At 38.1% G+C, this 17,788-nt stretch overlaps 1 protein-coding gene across 1 annotated transcript in view; it reads right to left on the bottom strand.

Moving 5' to 3' along the window:
* LOC139728119 (uncharacterized) overlaps positions 1–17,788 on the bottom strand; it is an 88,329-nt gene that overhangs the window by 68,896 nt on the left and 1,645 nt on the right. Inside the window, exon 2 of the mRNA XM_071639078.1 lies at positions 1,331–1,414. Within this exon, the coding sequence (XP_071495179.1) occupies positions 1,331–1,352 (22 nt within the window). The 5' untranslated portion in view covers positions 1,353–1,414. The remainder of the gene's footprint in view (positions 1–1,330; positions 1,415–17,788) is intronic.

The raw sequence follows: 17,788 nt of genomic DNA, 5'->3' as shown, positions 1-17,788 counted from the left end.
ATGGTTACTAGCTTCTTCTCTCTATCGAAATTTCTGCTCAAATTTTAGTTTACAATCCAATTTGCATCTGTTGGTTTCAAAGTACTACTAGCATCACTCAAGAAAATTCTTTTTACTGAAAGAGCTGTATAAGAGCACATTTTATGACAACTGATGATAGCTGAAAAGGATCTCTAATTTTTCTATGAAACTGGAAGAATACTTGACCTAGCTCCTCCAACAGAAATATGGAAAAAAAAATAATTGCATTACATATAATTTCACTAACTGGTCAAGGGAATGTGAACTCTTCCTAAAGAGAATGAAAACTTACTACTGATTTTGCATTTTCTTTAAAAATCATTCTACAACTGTGGCATCTCAAACTGCTGTTGAGTCCCTATCTAGCAGAATTAATCACCATCTTAAGAATCCATAAATTCTTGGCAGAATGTCTGATTTTTCACAATATTCACAACGTGGGGCACTGATGTCTCACCAAACATGCTTTGAGGAGACTTAATCCCTTTAAAAGAAATTTTGGATTCATTCTGCTACCATCAGTTACCAAAGCAATTGCACACAATTTCTATCAATAGTTTTGTGGAGGTTTTTTGTCTCTTTTTTTTACTGTGACCGCCCAGCTCAAAACCTACAAAAAGCAGGGTAAAAATAATTTCCTTTTTTCTACTAAGTTTAAGAGAGTAAGCTCTAAGCTTTAAAATGATATAATGCTTGCTAAAATTAGACCATCCTAACCTATTCAAGAGGTGATTGAAATATTTGAGACTTATAATAAGATGCAGTTTCATAGAAAAGGGAGATAAGAGGATTTACAGATTAGGGTGACTCAGGCATACAGTGCTGAATTAGCAATGAAAGCATGTTCTGCATCCTAACGAAAAGGGTGCCCATCTAAATAAATACTGCTAATATCGATTCTGATTCTGTTTTAAGCACCAAATTTTGACAGTAGGTCAACAGAGAAAGGATTACTCTCCAAAACTGAATCTGTCAACCCAAATTACTATTTTGGTCCATTACAGAGAATCCTAATCTGTGACTTTTTGTGGATTTGGAGCTGGGTGGTCACAAATGTACTACTGCAAAGATGGCAACTGTAAAAAGAAGAATGTTCACGAGCATTTTAATTTCACGAATTTCGCGAGAACCAACATTTGCAAAATTAAAATGTGCGCAAACATTCTTGTTTACACCATATGCATTGAACATGAGAGGCAACTCGCGAAAATTTCATACCGTGAAAAAGGCCATTGGCTCCAATTCATGAAAATTTTATGCCGAAAAAATATTGTGTTTTACAGTATCAGAGGGCAATGAAAAAACAAACCTAATGTTTTCCTTTTGATCATGTCTGGAATATGGCCTCAGGCACTGACTGGAAACAAACACAGGAGAACCTCACAGAATATGTCTGTAAGAAAGAACAGAAACAAAATACATACATACATTATATCTGGAATATATCTGAAAGCATCAACAAAAGATAGTTTCAAGTTTACACATTTTTCAACAGAAAGAGAATCCTTTTTTTTTCAGAAAAATCACATGTCCTACAAAGCTATCTTTACTATGGATATTCATCAAATCTGATACTTTAGAATGTGAAATTACACAATAAATCAATTTAAATTGTGCTTGAAGCTGTTTGTCTATGGAAGCTTTGACAAAAAGTACACATCATATTAAAATCACATATTGTATTGTAAGCATGATCTTCATCAGCATAGCCTGACAAATAACAATTCAAAGACATTGCACATATATCAGTGTGGAACGATAAACATTATTATCGATATTTAACATCAACTTGCACAATATAGTGATACTAATTCAGTTGAAATGCCTTTGAAAACAAGTGATACATATATTTCATTCCGAGTATAAACTTTTGCAAATGATATTCACAGTCATGTTAATGCAAAAACCATTCTAGGTAGCATTCCATGTTCTTACACTTCGTAACAGCAGTGGGGGATATTTACAGGAAAATGCGAATTTTTTCAACCAATTGGAAACACCTGTTAACCCGTTGAGGACGAGTCCCGAGTATACTCGGGCAGGTGTCTATGGGAAATGTGTGTTGTAGCAAAATCAAACCGTCCTCAACGGGTGCACATTATTTTTGTCAGTGCTGGGGGAATTAACTGAGACTTAAGAATGACACACTTAATGAAGCACAATTATTACTGCATCTAGGCTTATGAACAGGTGCATAAGGTCATACATATGAGGTGCAGTCACATTTAAATTACTGCAGTATTACATGCTGCAGTAATTTGTTGGCACTGTTCCAGTGGCGAAATACCATGGTAGTATACTATACCATGGTAATTCACTTGGTACAGTTCTTATTCATGTAATACTCTTGTATTTCTGGTAAGCATTGTGCACAGGCATTCTCCAATAAGAGAAGCACATGAAGAGTAGGCGGTATTCTGTGACATGATCTACACTCAAAGCTCTCATATGAGTATTTCCTACAAAGTTTGCATTTACCTTTACACAATTACAAAATTCCACACAAAATACTGCAGTCTTTCAGAATTGAAAGCACCTATGGTTGTTACAAACACTTTGCAATTAAGTAATAACTCCACCTAATAATGGAATGTCCGAGATGACATTACATCAAACACACAGAATAATACAAGTTCGGTTACATCAGAAATTGAAAAGCTACAGAATCTTACATATTGATTTCACAAAACAGCAACAATGGCTGTAATCATGCTTGTGTACTTCATAGATGAGGTAATAATGTCTGTGCTTCAAATCAAATATAAGTACCAGTATCCTGGTACTCTCGGAAGGTTTCCACGGTGATGGAACGACTGGTGGCACTTATAGCAGGTGGTTTCATGGAACATCATGTATTTTTTCTTGGATACGACTGTGGCCCTGAAAGAGTTTTGGTTTCAGTATTAAAGCATGTTCTCACCAGAGACAAGCACATTTGTATGCTTCTCTATTCATGTTCTTAATACCATTCTTCGGAGGATGGTAAGTTCATGCAATATTGAAACATCAAGACTGTGTAGGTCTGTAATTCAGTACCACACTCATATCCAAGAAAGAGTAGGCCTACATGTTATTACCGTGAAACCACCTCCCACCATAGTATCCTCATGTAACACTTGTGTGAATGATGATACTGTTTAGAAAAGTGTTTTTAATCATGTTTCACAACAGATCATTTCTGTTTTTGTTAGTCTGAATGCAAACTTTTATCATGTTTCTCCAATCATGTGTCTGGCAAATCCTGGTGCGAAGATGTTTTTAAAATCTGTTTTGCTTGATTCTGGGTGCACGCGTGTAATGTGAATGGCTTGACCTCTGTAGGCCCTAATCACAATCGAGTAGGCAGAGTCTGGCTGAACCCTGTTTTCATTTTAGGCATCATGTATCACAAGTTGCATGTTTGGTGAGACTCACTGCTCTTTGATGTGAGCAGTCGGCAACTCAGTTTCAAGGAACGCGCTTGTAAATGAGTTCTTCCTCAATGTGAAATCCAGCTATGAGCACATGCCTGCCTACATTGTACCCCCCATTCCCCTTGAATATGGCAATTCACTGTCTCAATATCCTGAACAGGTGATTGATTGTTGAGGCTTTTTGACAACAGGCTCTACAAACATTCACAATGCAAGTATAAATCATCATAGCAAATGACAAGTGTACAGTCAAGTACATGTACATGGAACTATGTACACTTGTAAAGCAATTTAAGATTTCCAGACACTTTTATACATCCATCTAAAGTTGCTGCCATTATAAAAGTTGCTGCTCATTTGAAAAGGTGACTGTTGTCAAAGATTTTGTTGTTCTTGTTGTTGCTGCTCTGAATACGGACAGGAGTAAATTGGAAGACAGGTCAGCTTCATCAAAAAGATGGAAACCCACAAAACTGTGAAGCTGTTGTTTGCTGGTGTGTGTTCACTTTGTCTATGACAAGAAGACTAACAGGTGCCAAGGGAATCAAATGTGTCACCTGGTACTGCTTGTCACTAGCCCCCTGTTCAGACGCAAACCAATTTATACCAAAACTCGATAAAGTGTCATCGTATAGCCAACAGACCGTTCAGACACTAATCTCGACCGTTCTGGAAAACGTTGTATAGGCCTAGATGTGCAGTTTCTCATTGCGCATGCTGTTATGGTCATGGAGTGACAGGTACAGGGTCACCTTTCATGCGCATTCCCATTAGGCCCCGCCCAGTTATACCGTTCTATGATCGCCATACGTTCAGACGCACAATGGACACGATGGAATGCTGATTCGTTATCAAGTTCTAGTTTGAAACGATGCTCTGACCAATGTTTTGCCATACGTCGTTTCGTTAGTTAGCATTCAGATGTGTAAATTCATCGTATAGCTACAAATGTATACCGTTTTGGTATCTATAGCTATAACGTTCTAGTATTTTTTTTTTTTTTGCGTCTGAACACCCTGAATATAGTAAACAGCTGAGATACACAATGCATACATTTTTAGGCAGATGATGCTGAGGCAGAGTATGAACACATAAACAAAGAAAAGCAAGGAAAATAAAAGTGCATATTGTGCCACACACTTGAAGACTGTAAAACCAGAAATCTTTATGTTTATGAAATTTCATGAATGTTGCAAGGAGCCAAAATTTACAAAAGTAAAATGCCTGTGAAAATTTTTGTCTATGATACATGAAGTAAACTCGTTATGTTTTTAATGGTTGGCAATTCGGGGAAAGATTCATGCTTTGAAAAAGGCTGTCGGCTTCAATTCCATCCAAACAAGTGCCAGTTACTAGACAAATGATGCAATATTTGGTACCCTGGGGTACCAAATGAAAATTCGCCATTTTGTTGAATTAATTATTTTTTTTTTTCAGAGCTGTACCCTGGCTTACCAAAAAATGTGCCAAAATATTTTTTAGTATTATCATGCACAAAAATGTTTTCTTATTTGTGATTATGCATCAATTAATGCATGCAAGTGTACTTCGAAAAACACCTATGGTGCTAGTTCATTGCGACGACTTTGCCGTATCCGAATTCAGAATCGGCGTATCTGAATTCGGATACGCATTATAAATAATAGGCATGAGATGGCGCTATACAACGCGGTACTCCGGTTTACACCGGTATCCTGGTGTACGGCGTGCCGAATCAAATGATATTATAAACACAGGCCTCGAATTAACCGACGGTGGCCGTCCATGGCCGTCGGTGCCCCTCTCGTTGGCCGCAATGCCTTTTGTTTTTTGATCAAAGTTACGGCCAAAAAAAAAATGTGCCCTTTTTCTTGGGGCCGTGGTGCCCTTTTAGAATGAAAGTTATTATTTATGACGTATGATATGCCCTTTCTCAAAGTCTCTTTAATAAGCTTGAACAACTTTCCTGATCTCAAATATCATACCTTCAGTTCACTCGCGTCCCGATATATCTGATTCAAACTCAAAGTATCTTTCCGAGATACGAGACGACGTGTACCTACATGTACGCCCGACCGGCTTTTACCGTCCCCGACTAGTGGACTGCCTCCGCAGCGCAGCGGCCGCGAGTATGTACTAGCTAGGCAGCGCATATTCAGATAGAGTAGTGAAGAGTGAACTCCCAAGTTCACCAAGAAAACTAGACATATCGCTACGGCTACTGATATGCCTCCGCCATAATGCATGGTTCTCCTAATAGGTCTATAGTACAATGTCTTCACAATGTGTGATGACAGTTTCACACAACTGGCAAAATATTAAAAGGACAGGTTTGACACAAATGTGCTGAATGTTCACTTTCCTAGAACTAGGTTCAATTGGATGAATGATTAAAATGTCAGAGTGCAGGTATTTGGGGAACTGATGATTTTTACTTGACTTTTGACCCTTTTATAAGTTTATGTATTGAGTAATTTTCAAGGTATTGAGGAAAAGTATAATTTCAGTATCAAATGGGAAAATAGCATTATCTAAACCTGGCCTTTGACCTTTGACCTCACAGTTCCAAAGAGAATCACTGTTAGGTTGAACATGCATAAATATGTAAGTTTCATGATGATACCTGGAGTTACTTTCGAGATATGGAGGAAAAAGTGCAATTTAGCACTTTCACTTGACCTTTGACCTTTGACCTTTGACCTTTTGGCAAGAAACTTCCCCAAAAATATATATTGGGTAATACATGCCATACATCAAGTATAGAAAAAAAAAAACCTTCAGGCATATTGCATTCTAAGGAAAGTAGTGATATTTTGAGGAGTTGACCTTGACCTTTGACCCCCCTGACCTTTGACCCACGACCCCAACTTCCCTAGATAATCACTGCCCATCAGTACAAGCATATATACTAAGTTCCATGAAGATACCTTGAACCATTTGCGAGATATGGAGAAAAACATGAAATTTCAATTTTTTTTTTCACAAAATAACCTGTGACCTTTGACCTTTGACCCTGTGACCCTAAAATCCACACAAAGTATTATCCCCCAAGGATATACCCTCATACCAAGTTTGATGTAAAACCACCACACGGTTCTTGAGATATCGACAAAAACAAAACGGGACGTACGGACGTACGGACGGACGGACGGACGGACGGACGACCCGAAAACATAATGCCTCCGGCCACTTCGTTGCGGAGGCATAAAAAGAAAAATCCCACGATGCCAAGGTGTGCCAGACTGGGGAATGGGGAGGGGTGGAGAGAGAGAGAGACCAATCAACAGAAGAAACCGCGCGTACTTGGCGCATTCTTGGAGGTCATGAACTGTCTGTCACAGACTAATCATAGCAATCTACATGCGCACGCAAATTCCTTTGCCTTGTGGTTTTGCCAGCCAGCTGTCGGAATGTGCTTTGAAGTTTCATGGCAGCCTGGCTGGCCTGAAAGCTAAGGGTGTCGAGTTTCAATCAATACCTACTGTTGTTTTATTCCTGTTTAAAAAAATGTTGTTTCACTGATAGAAACGCGGAGATCGGGAATGTGTTACAGCTGTAGGGAAGAGGTTTTTGTTGTGTGTTGCACTTTGTGTGTGTGTGTGTGTGTGTGTGTGTGTGTGTGTTTGTTTGTTTTTCTCGGTTTGTTTTTCTTCTTTCTTTTTTCATAAACACCAAACATGCCCTTTCCAATGTGGCCTTGGTGCCCCTCTGACTGGCTTAAGTGCCCTGGCCTCTTGGAAAAAGTGCCCTTTTCTAAATGGCCGTGCCCCTCCAAAATCCTATTTCAAGGCCTGTAAACAGTATTCCTATAGAAAGCATTCTCATGCCGAATATCACAGCAAACTTCATACAAAGTTCAAGAGGTTAAAGCACTATGGTATGCCATTTTCCTTGCCACGTTTCAAGTGGCATTTGGTACATTTGCACATTAACTTTCACAGAGATGCTGTGATTTTTGTAATGTGCACAGTTTTCTCTTCACCAGTTTAAAGGGCATTATTGTACATTTCTCCTGACATTTTTTTTTTGTACCGACCAAAGCACTGGTGGGTGTAAAGTACATAAGCCGATGTTGACTTTTCACAGTTCATGAACATTTATTGAAGAGGTTCATAAACTCTTTCAGGAACTGCCTCTCTCAGTCTTAGAATTATTCTGACATCAATCAAAATGCACAGCCAGCAATAAATGACACCCATGTCATGTTCTACAAATCACAAGATGCCTAACATCCGGGATTAAACGTTAAAAAGATAAGGCAATGATCAGAAAGAGACACTTTCTGGAAATTCTGGAATATACCCATACACTGATTGTATTCCATCCACCTTAAATTAGAATAGGATTTAAAACTCGAGGTAATTCTTCACAGGGAAGTAAGGCACAATCTCATGTCTGTATCAAGACATTTCTGAAATGCACTATATCAAATGCATTCACAGAGTTATAAAGTTGTGAACTTTGCTATAAACGACCTGATAAGCGTGAAACATGTCTTATTACACCTTTATTTAACAAACTTGTATCCTTTGTGTGAAGTACATAAAAACCCTCATTTGTGTGTTCACTCCCCCCCCCCCCCCCCCAGCTTGCAGGCTGTCTAGCGGCCTACTGAACATTCTCGTTTCTGAGGTATGATCACCATTCCAAATGTGTTTGAGGCCTTTTGTGGTGATGAAAAATGCAAACTGTGTTTTAATTCATGGTTAGACATGCCAAGTTAAAAGGCTAAAAAAAGCTAAAATGCCAAGTTAAAACAGCAACAAAAGGGTTTGATTTTCTGTTCAATGAAAATTTGCTGCTAAAGACACATTCCTGGGTAAATCCTCTACTCCTCTACCCCCTCCCTTAAATCAAGAATGAAATACTAAATTATCAATATCGATACAGTATTTAAGTGTATAATCATCATACACTATTGAAGAGCAGGCCTGAGTACAAAGTACCTTCTATTTCTTCATGAAAAAATATGGGAATTTCAATTTTGTTGGATTTTGTTTATAAAAACAATCATCCAGCCCATTCAAGACTACAATATGAAACATTTTATGAAGAATATGAAGATCTCGTTGAGTCTGTGACGTTGTACACATCTCCACAAAACAATCTCCCCCAAGATTCACATTCAGCCTTGTGATAATGAGGACTACAAACATTTGCTGTGTCTCCACAGGAAATTCCACTTGCTGGAAATATGTCGCGACAGGAAAGAGAGGTCATTACCTTTTCCTTCAAAAATTCATTGTGGTTGAAGATTCAGACTAAATTTTACATCCTCAAACACATAAAAAGAGGGATTTTTCTTAAATCTTATCAATGATCTCTTGAACAGATCCGAACCAATGAAAGGACAGATATTATGTTTTGGCTTGTCCATCGCACCCTACCTCCATCCCACCCTACCTCTAGAGGTAGGGTGTGATGGACAAGCCAAAACATAACATTACTGCCTCCCAATTCCTTAACCTGTTGAGTACTGACTGATTTTGCTACAACATGCACTTCCCATAGACACTTGTCCGAGTATACCGGTACTTGGGATACTTGTCCTCAACGGGTTAAAAAAACGTGTTGTGAAGTTATGATGCTGCTTATGATAACAAAAAGACATCACGTAGCATATTCCCATCACAACAGGGATAGATATTTGGTAACGAGGATTACACCTGATATATGCAACAAGAAACTGGTTTCACTACTAAATTTCTAATAATCAAATAACTTTTCAATAATTTTTTTGTCATCTAGTTCTTGACACAAAAGTTCACATCTTTTATTTTCAACGTCATGAATATTGAAAGTGTTTACTATGATTAATTCCAGTAATGACGCTAGACTTACCATTCAGTATTGTATAACAGTCTACATAAACTGCAGTTTCAAGTAGAACATGGCAGGCTGTTGTGTTGTTGCTCTTCAATTTTTTTTTTCCTTCTTCTTCTTCCTATACCACACCTAAACGGAGGTTTTCTCAGATGTATGATGCATCATGAAACATACCTCAATGAAATTCCCTCACACGCTGACTCCAAAGGACAATTAATGATCACACCACTAGAACTAAATCCTGTGTACATTATCAGGAAATTGACTATTATGGATGCCGCATCAATTCAAGAAATAATGTGTGCGGCGCAGGAAACTTCATGCAGCACTCTAGATACACACTGTTCAATATCTCTAGCACAGAAAGGGTTAGTGAACATTTTTTCTCCAAAATTCTGCCTATCCCCATAGACTTGATACACAAAATCCTCATTTCATATACTTCGAGAGAAATGACAAAAATCTCATATTTCAGCCATATAGGCCTAAATATAGAACTTGCCTTAAAACCACCAAAAACAAATAAGAACAAATATGTTATCTATGATATATTTTGGTATGAGATTATGTTTTCTACCGGTGTTGGTAGCTAAAAATAACAATTTTTCTGAATTTCATAACATGTAGGCCTACATGAAAAATTGTGATGGCATGACATGATCAACTCACTCAAATGAATTATTTGTAAGGACTGATCAAGAAATGTGTTCTGAAAAAAATGTGAAATTTCAAAATGTCCTATCTTCCTTATTTCTTATTCACTAATTTTTGTCATTTTTGCAATGTTCTGTAGGGAATTTTTTTCTCTTTCTTTATCTATTCTTATACAGTCAAACCTGCCTTAGCGGCCACCTGTCTACAGCGGCCACCTGTCTATAGCGGCCACTGAAAAATCCCCCCGAGAGAAAAGCCCTGTTAAAGACCCTGTGTATAGCGGCCACTTGTCTAACGCGGTCAGCGGCCACAAATTTTGTTTCCCGCGGTAGATTTCAACCTGTCTATAGAGGCCACAGAGCTGGTAATACAGCATGTTTTCTGATTTGTGGCCGTTCCAGTCATTCATGGGCAACGTTAAGTGATCGCCACCGCTGCATTCATCACTTATTCAATCATAATAATGCGCTAGTGTTAAGCTCTCTTCACGACTGTACAACATGCTACTGTGCAAGAATTTCATAAACACGGGCATTTTCCAATGCATGAAACACATGTGTGCATACGTACGCATGTACATGTACACTAAGTACTTACAAATGTATACAACGATGATACATGTACGTGCACATGTATAGGCAATTCACACTAGTTGGATTACCTGTCTATAGCGGCCACCTGTCTATAACGGCCACTTTTTCCGTTTCCCTCAGGTGGCCGCTATAGACAGGTTTGACTGTATTTTGAGGATGGATTTCCTCTCCAGAGGAGTGCTGAGTAAGGACAAGAACAGTCAAAGAGCTGCAAATTCTTCTCCGATGTACATGTATTTCCACATGAACTCATTGAAGATCAGTCCCGAGTATACTCAGGCAGGGGTCTATGGGAAATGCATGTTGTAGCAATATCAGTCTGTCCTCAATGGGTTTAAGGTCTTGTTTACCTTTGGGAGCATTGATTTCAAAAACGTTCAAGATATCACATTTGATGCATATAATGTGTAGGTCTGTTGTATCACAAAACATCCTACCATATCAAATTTTCGCAATAAAGCTTAAAATATAAAAAGATGTATTTCTCAATAAACCGTAACTGTAGACGGTCTAGTCCGGAAACATTGTTATTACAACCTTTGTTCACATTTTGTGTATTTAAAGGAGAAGTCCGGACGATTTTGAAAAAAATTAACCAAAATCTACATAAATAAAGGACCATAATGACTAAGTTTCATTGAAAAAGACCCTCCCAACTCGCCACAATCGATTTTTTAGCATCACTAATTTTGAATCGTAACCGTTCGATTTCTGTACGCCGGCGAGAAAGATCACGTGACAGCGTGACGTTTCATCCTCACATTGCTTTTTGCTTGGAGCGTCAGCTGGCTCGGGGGAGCCCTGCTTGAGCAACGGTGATACGGGCCAAGCAAGCGGTAGTAGCGTACCGCTCAACAGTCTCTGACCACACAGCGGATGCACGCGGCATGATCTATTGCTTCATTAAAAAAATGCCGATGTGTCAAGTGTTAGGGTGTTGTCAATACTTCAACTTTACTAGTAAGTCTTCAAATTGAAGAAATATTTCAATTTTAAATTGATATCTATCCACGATACTACATTTACATGATCCTGAATGCTACAACACGCAGCCCGATTACGCTGTGTGTATTGGGCTGCTGGTCGTAGTTACCGGCGCGGCGCGGCGGCGGTACCAAGCTGGCGCTGGCGTTTCTTCCTCGGTTCAAGTTACATGTATACTGTCGTATTTTATCACCGTCAGACACACTTTTCAACAGTCTCGGACAACAAAAGAGGCAATAATTCTGACATTGACAGACTGATTTCAGATTGTTCACACTCAGAAGTCGAAAAAACGATCGCGGATTGTGATAGCACTTGGCAGCAGCAGACGTAAATGTATGCCTGCACAGCCCGACAACAGCTAATGCATTGTAAGTGATGGGGTGGACACTAATAAGTACGGCAGTATTATAATACATACATATTTCAATTTAAACGAAAATGTTATAGCATTGCAACTATTTTACATTAATCTTTGAAGATTTTATATAGATATATAACGAAGATTATTTGAATAAAGGAATACAGCGTTTGGCAACAGCACTCCTAAATCGGTGTACGGTCTCCTGCAGTAGCGCCGACAAGGCACACATGCAGATACCGCCCGCAGTCAGCAGTGCAATGGGAGATCGATGCGTAGCTGGGCTTCGCTCGCGGTGCTCTCAGCTGAGGAAACTGCGCCCGATACGTCACGCGCAATGCATCCTGGGACAGATAGTACGAAGGGCAGCTCGCGACGGATTCGAACATGAAGAATTACCTTATTTTTAAAAAAAATCATAGTAAATGTATCTGATGGTCTTTTCTCGTCGGGAAAAGGGTAATAGGTTCATGAAATATTGTTCTTTACACACGAAACGGCTGATAATCGTCCGGACTTCCCCTTTAACATCACTTAACATAGATTACATGGATTCAATTTTTTACAGTGGTTGTTTTTATCCCCAACTCACATTTTTTAAACTATTTTAAAGCACTAATGCTGGGTTTTTGCTTCATCTGCAAATGGTAAATTATGCCTTTAAGAGTAGCTGCTGTGAAGAGAATGACAACAAATTACTGTTTGTTGTTGTTTTTTATTGTGTGTGTGTGTGTGTGTGTGCCTTTACAGATGGCGTTTTCCTTGACCTTGTTGTCATGTCTACCCAGGTCATGTTATCTGATTTATAACTGGGGACTTTGTAGCAGCTCCTGTGGTTTGCATGACTGTGTGCATGGTGTATAATCACAAAGATATATTATGCACATAGAGATCTACAAACATGTACTTGATTTACTCTACACTAGAGCAATTGTAATGTTTACTGTAAAAGTGGACATTTTTGTGCATTTCGCTCAACCAGGTGCTCGCGCGAAAATAAAAGCACGCGAAATTTTTTGCATGCCATATATTCCAGTTGTTAATGTCCTGATTCTGCGGAATCAAAAACACGCGAAACCCATCTCACCCGACCAAGCGCGAAAAATTACTAGCGCGAAAATATTAACTTTTACAGTATACCAAAGAATGTATTTTTCCCAAAGGATCGATTCTGCTTGGTTTCTGTAGAGTGCATATTTCCTAAAAAGTTACAAGTGTAGGCCTACTTTGTATTTGTCTATAGAAAAGAACCATTTTCATTGAACAAATGTTGCGATATACGCTCTACTAATCCTGTTATTATGACAGTAGGCATGTTCTCTAATTCTAATGACAAACCAATTCAAAGGATGAAACTAATGGTTGCAAAATCTGATTCATAAAAACAGAGGATATAACTTTAACAACACATACGTACAAAAGCAAAACACTGCCTGAACTTCATGGTATGATGTCCATCATGGCAGAAAATACCAAGGTGTACTGTAGAAATACAGAGGTCCCTTTTGAATGTATCAGTTCCTGTAAAATCTCCTAATCCACCCCCTTTTGCAGAGACAAACACACACACACACACACCACAAACCAAATCTAATTTTTCTAGGGCTGTTTCATTGAAAGCCTAATATAATAAATGGTGACCTTTGACCCAATACCAGGTAACCGAGCCCAGAGAGGATGGTGGAGGTCACACAAACAAGCAGGCCTACTGTGTTGGCAGACACTTTGATACACTTGGGGCAATTTCACATTGGATTTGGAATTACCACCTTTATATACATAAGGATTGAGAGAATGCAGCAATATTAGTAGAACACATCAGTGAAAGTTTGAGGAAAATTGGACAATCCGTTCAAAAGTTATGAATATTTTAAGTATCTGCGCAGTCACTGCTGGAAGAGAAGACTACTACAGTGTATGATGTCACATGCGTACAACTATATAAGGAAAATAAGAAGAGAATTTCACAAAACTTTACTTTTTGAATAAAGTGCACAGTTCTTCGACTTGCTACTGACGTATGTTAAGGGTAATATTATTCCCCTGCCTTCTGAAAGAGAGAAGTTGAGTGTTCTTTTGTTATGGGAGAAAAATGGAAATATGTTGAATTTTCTTTATTCTTTCTTTATATCGTTGTACTCATGTAACATCACAAGCTAAAGTAGTCTTTTCATCCAGCCGTGACTGAGCAGAAACTTCAAAAATTCATAACTTTTGAACGGATTGTCCGATTTTGCTCAAACTCTCACTCTACTAATATTGCTGCATTCACTCAACCCACATGTCTATGAAGGTGAACTTGTCCTTTAAGACCCAATCGCTTGTTGATACCAGGGAGGTGTACCTCCCTGTTGATACCATGGCCCATGGCGTGGGAAGGCTGGCCCAGTTCTGACATTATAAAAAAAATCCTGGTAATGAATTGTGTTACAGCTTTATCATTGATCTCAGATGTATTAAAGTACACTCACAGCTGAAGAATCTCAACTGGAGTCGGCTGTAACTGATGAGAGGATGTTTTGATGCACATATTTGCTGACGGGCCCCGTTCATGATTTTCGAATGTACCCTGGTGTGCAGCGAATGAAGATTGATTCAATCAGACAATCCATGTTTCCCCACACTACAGGATGTTTAATAGGGAGACAAGTTTTTCTCCTGTTTAAGCGGTGATCCCGCTTAATTGGCTGGTATTGGCCCATGCAAACCACACGACATGAAGCCCAGTAAGCCTATGGGCTACAGTTTTCAAATCCATGGATAACCATGGCAACAAGTGCACACGTGCACACAAAATGGTGATAAAAAAGACACAACATTCTCATAGTTGTGCAAATTCACCATCAGAATAAACCTTCATTCATTTGATCCACAAAATATCCCTTTTTAGCGTTCACAGTACATATCAAGTCATGTTGCCTATGACTCCATGTGTGGAGAAAAAGGGGCAGCAACATGCACATTACACGATGACACTACAACTGTAATTGCGCATTTATGCAATGAACACACTTTTCATATATCTTCGGGTTCCCACAAGAAGGGACTTGGGGCAATTTTTTTCGATTTTTTAAATTTCAAATATTGAAAGAGTACATCGTAAGTTATCCGATGATGCAAACATTATTTCAAAATTTCAAGTGAAACTAAAAATATCAGCAAATGAAAAAGGGCATATTGAGAGCTTAAATACCACGGTCAGTTGTTGCCACCTCTCTCAATGGTGAAATACCATGGTAACAAGCACTGTGGGCCTAAATGCTGGTACAATGTATTTTCATGAGGGTTTAATTTTCACAAATTTTGTGACTCACTGTTGGGCCGCGAATTTAGCAAACATGTGAAAATATCATGAACAGACAAGCATTAGTTCACTTACGATAGTCTCTGTGTCAACATTTTTGTTTAAACCTCCTCAATATCAAAAATATCTGAATTGGTAAATGCAAGAGAAAAAAAAAACAGCTTTTACAGTAACATGGCAATTCATATGGTACCATTCTCAGTCTTTTGATAACCTAGTATTTCTGATAAGCATGGCACATGCACATTAAAAAAAAAAGTCTAATCACACAGCAAATATAGGCCTACTGTACAATAGAGTGGCATTGATTTTTGTGACACGATTCTCACTAAAATCTTGTGTTGTGTTTTAGCAGGTTGATTGAAACGTGCTGCTTACAAGTACATGACTGAAGTAAATGTTGCATTTTGCATCTGAACATGAAGTATAATTTTGTACACTTACCACAAAAATCTATGCCCGAAGGGAAAACAACAACAAAATCAAAGTGAAATCAAATTTAAATTGTGTGAACTTGAGAGCAAAATCAAGCAAATAAAGCAGTTTCTACTAGCAGTTTTATAAAATGAGACAAATTATTTTATTTTTAACAAATGAATGACAAATTTGGTGAAAAGGTCCCTGAACAATTCAAATGGAACTCCATACGCTGTTCAAAACATTTGAACTATACTGACTGACAGAGCACTCGATTGATGATTGGACAAACTTTCACATTAATAAATGAGTCTTACAGGTTTTCACAGAACATATAAATGGTTGTAATCAAATCATCATACAGAATGCAACTTAATGGTGTACGGCTGGTGGCATTATCAGCCCACAAAAGTCTCCTACTGACACATGTGTGTAAACAGTGAATTTCATTATTTCTTGCTTGATATGAATTCCAACAGAAGACACAATATCCCTTCACATCAAATTATTTCAGAATTGCAAATTACAGTCATGTGATCTAAACAAGGAGTAACCATTTTTCCTTTATTACTGTCACTTCTTCTCATTGAGAGTACTTGCACATATGTGTAGTACTCAGCTTTTAATGGGTCTCTCATTACAATAATGAGTTGCTGTTTTTTACTGGTAGTAATAAATAATTACAAGATGGCATTCGTTTACCAGTCAATTTGGCTTTCTGAGGGAATTGTAACCTGATCTTGCATTTCCTCTCCTTGGTACAAGAATCCATGGTCATCTTTACTTGTACTGGCAAAGTTCCCATGTCTAATTGAACATTTGTATACTCAATATATCTTAAAGGCATAATTCACCATTTACAGATGAAACAAAAACCCAGCACTAGTGCTTCAAAATAGTTCTAAAATGTGAGTTAGTAATATAAACAACCACTGTAAAAATTTGAATCAGTAAACTTGATGTTAAGTGTTGTTAAAATGTATATACACAAAACAAGTGTATATGATTGCTGATGCTACGATTTTTTGGTGCCCTTTGTTCACACGGAGTGATAAGGGCATTTCTCAGAAACTTGAAGAAACTTCATCAGTCTTTTGATTAAAAAAATAAATAAATAAAATATCCTGACGATACAGTTTCTGTATTATGATCTCACCCTGAAGAGAACGTATCTAGTTCAAACAGACTCCAGGACAGAAGTTCCCATGACAGAAGTATTACAATCAACACTGAGATACTTTAAATTATATTACATGTACATAATGAACGGTACCAAGTTTTATATTTTGAATTTTGACAGCTGGAGTCTACTAAACATGAAATCTTATTGCATTGTTAATAAAGATTTCACTGAATAATGGAAGGCTTTCCATTTGAATATAAACTATTTTAAAAATCACAAACATCACTAAAGTCAGTAAAATAATCAATGGAGAACTCCACAGATTTATATATCACACTGGACCTTCTTACTTCCGGTCTGGTTTCAAGGGTACACTTGAGAAAAAAATAAAAAAAAACAAAATTGGTACGTGTATATTCATTCTAAACACACACACACACACACACACACATACACACACACACACACACACATACACACACACACACACACATACACATACACACACACACACACACACATACACACACACACACACACACACACATACACACACACACACACACACACACAAATCTTCATTTCAGAGCAAGTGGTACTGTGGACTCCCATTATAACGAAGTCCTGGGGACCATCAATTTTGTTTTGTTACAATAAATCGAAATTTCGTTGTAACCGACAAAAGCATAAATTTGCATTCTGCAGGTTGAGAATGAGAAAGGTGTTAACCCGTTGAGGACGGTTTGATTTTGCCACAACACGCATTTCCCATAGACACCTGCCCGAGTATACTCGGGACTCGTCCTCAACGGGTTAAGTTGTCTTGAACACTAATTCTCACCTGACGATTTATTAACTGCAAGTACATGTATGCACTAACACATATGCACACAGACAGGGCAATCAAGTGTGTACATCTTTGAGTGGGAAAAAATGCAGGTTATTATGTAAAGAATTCAAATTTATTTAATCTCTTTTGCATTCACTATAAATCCTATCAATCTTATAGTTAAAAGACTATACTTGGTACACCATACAAATAAACTGGAAAGGAAACACTACAGTGCAATGCACTGGTTTAGGACATTAATCGTGCAGGTAAAAGTTTTAAGA

This window comes from Diadema antillarum, unplaced genomic scaffold (assembly GCF_040938485.1).
Source record: "Diadema antillarum isolate AM-2024a unplaced genomic scaffold, OU_Dant_1.0 seq00000166_RagTag, whole genome shotgun sequence".
Lineage (NCBI taxonomy): Eukaryota > Metazoa > Echinodermata > Echinoidea > Diadematoida > Diadematidae > Diadema > Diadema antillarum.
The sequence above is the reverse complement of the archived record's forward strand: the minus strand, read 5'-3'. Positions and strand labels throughout refer to the sequence as shown.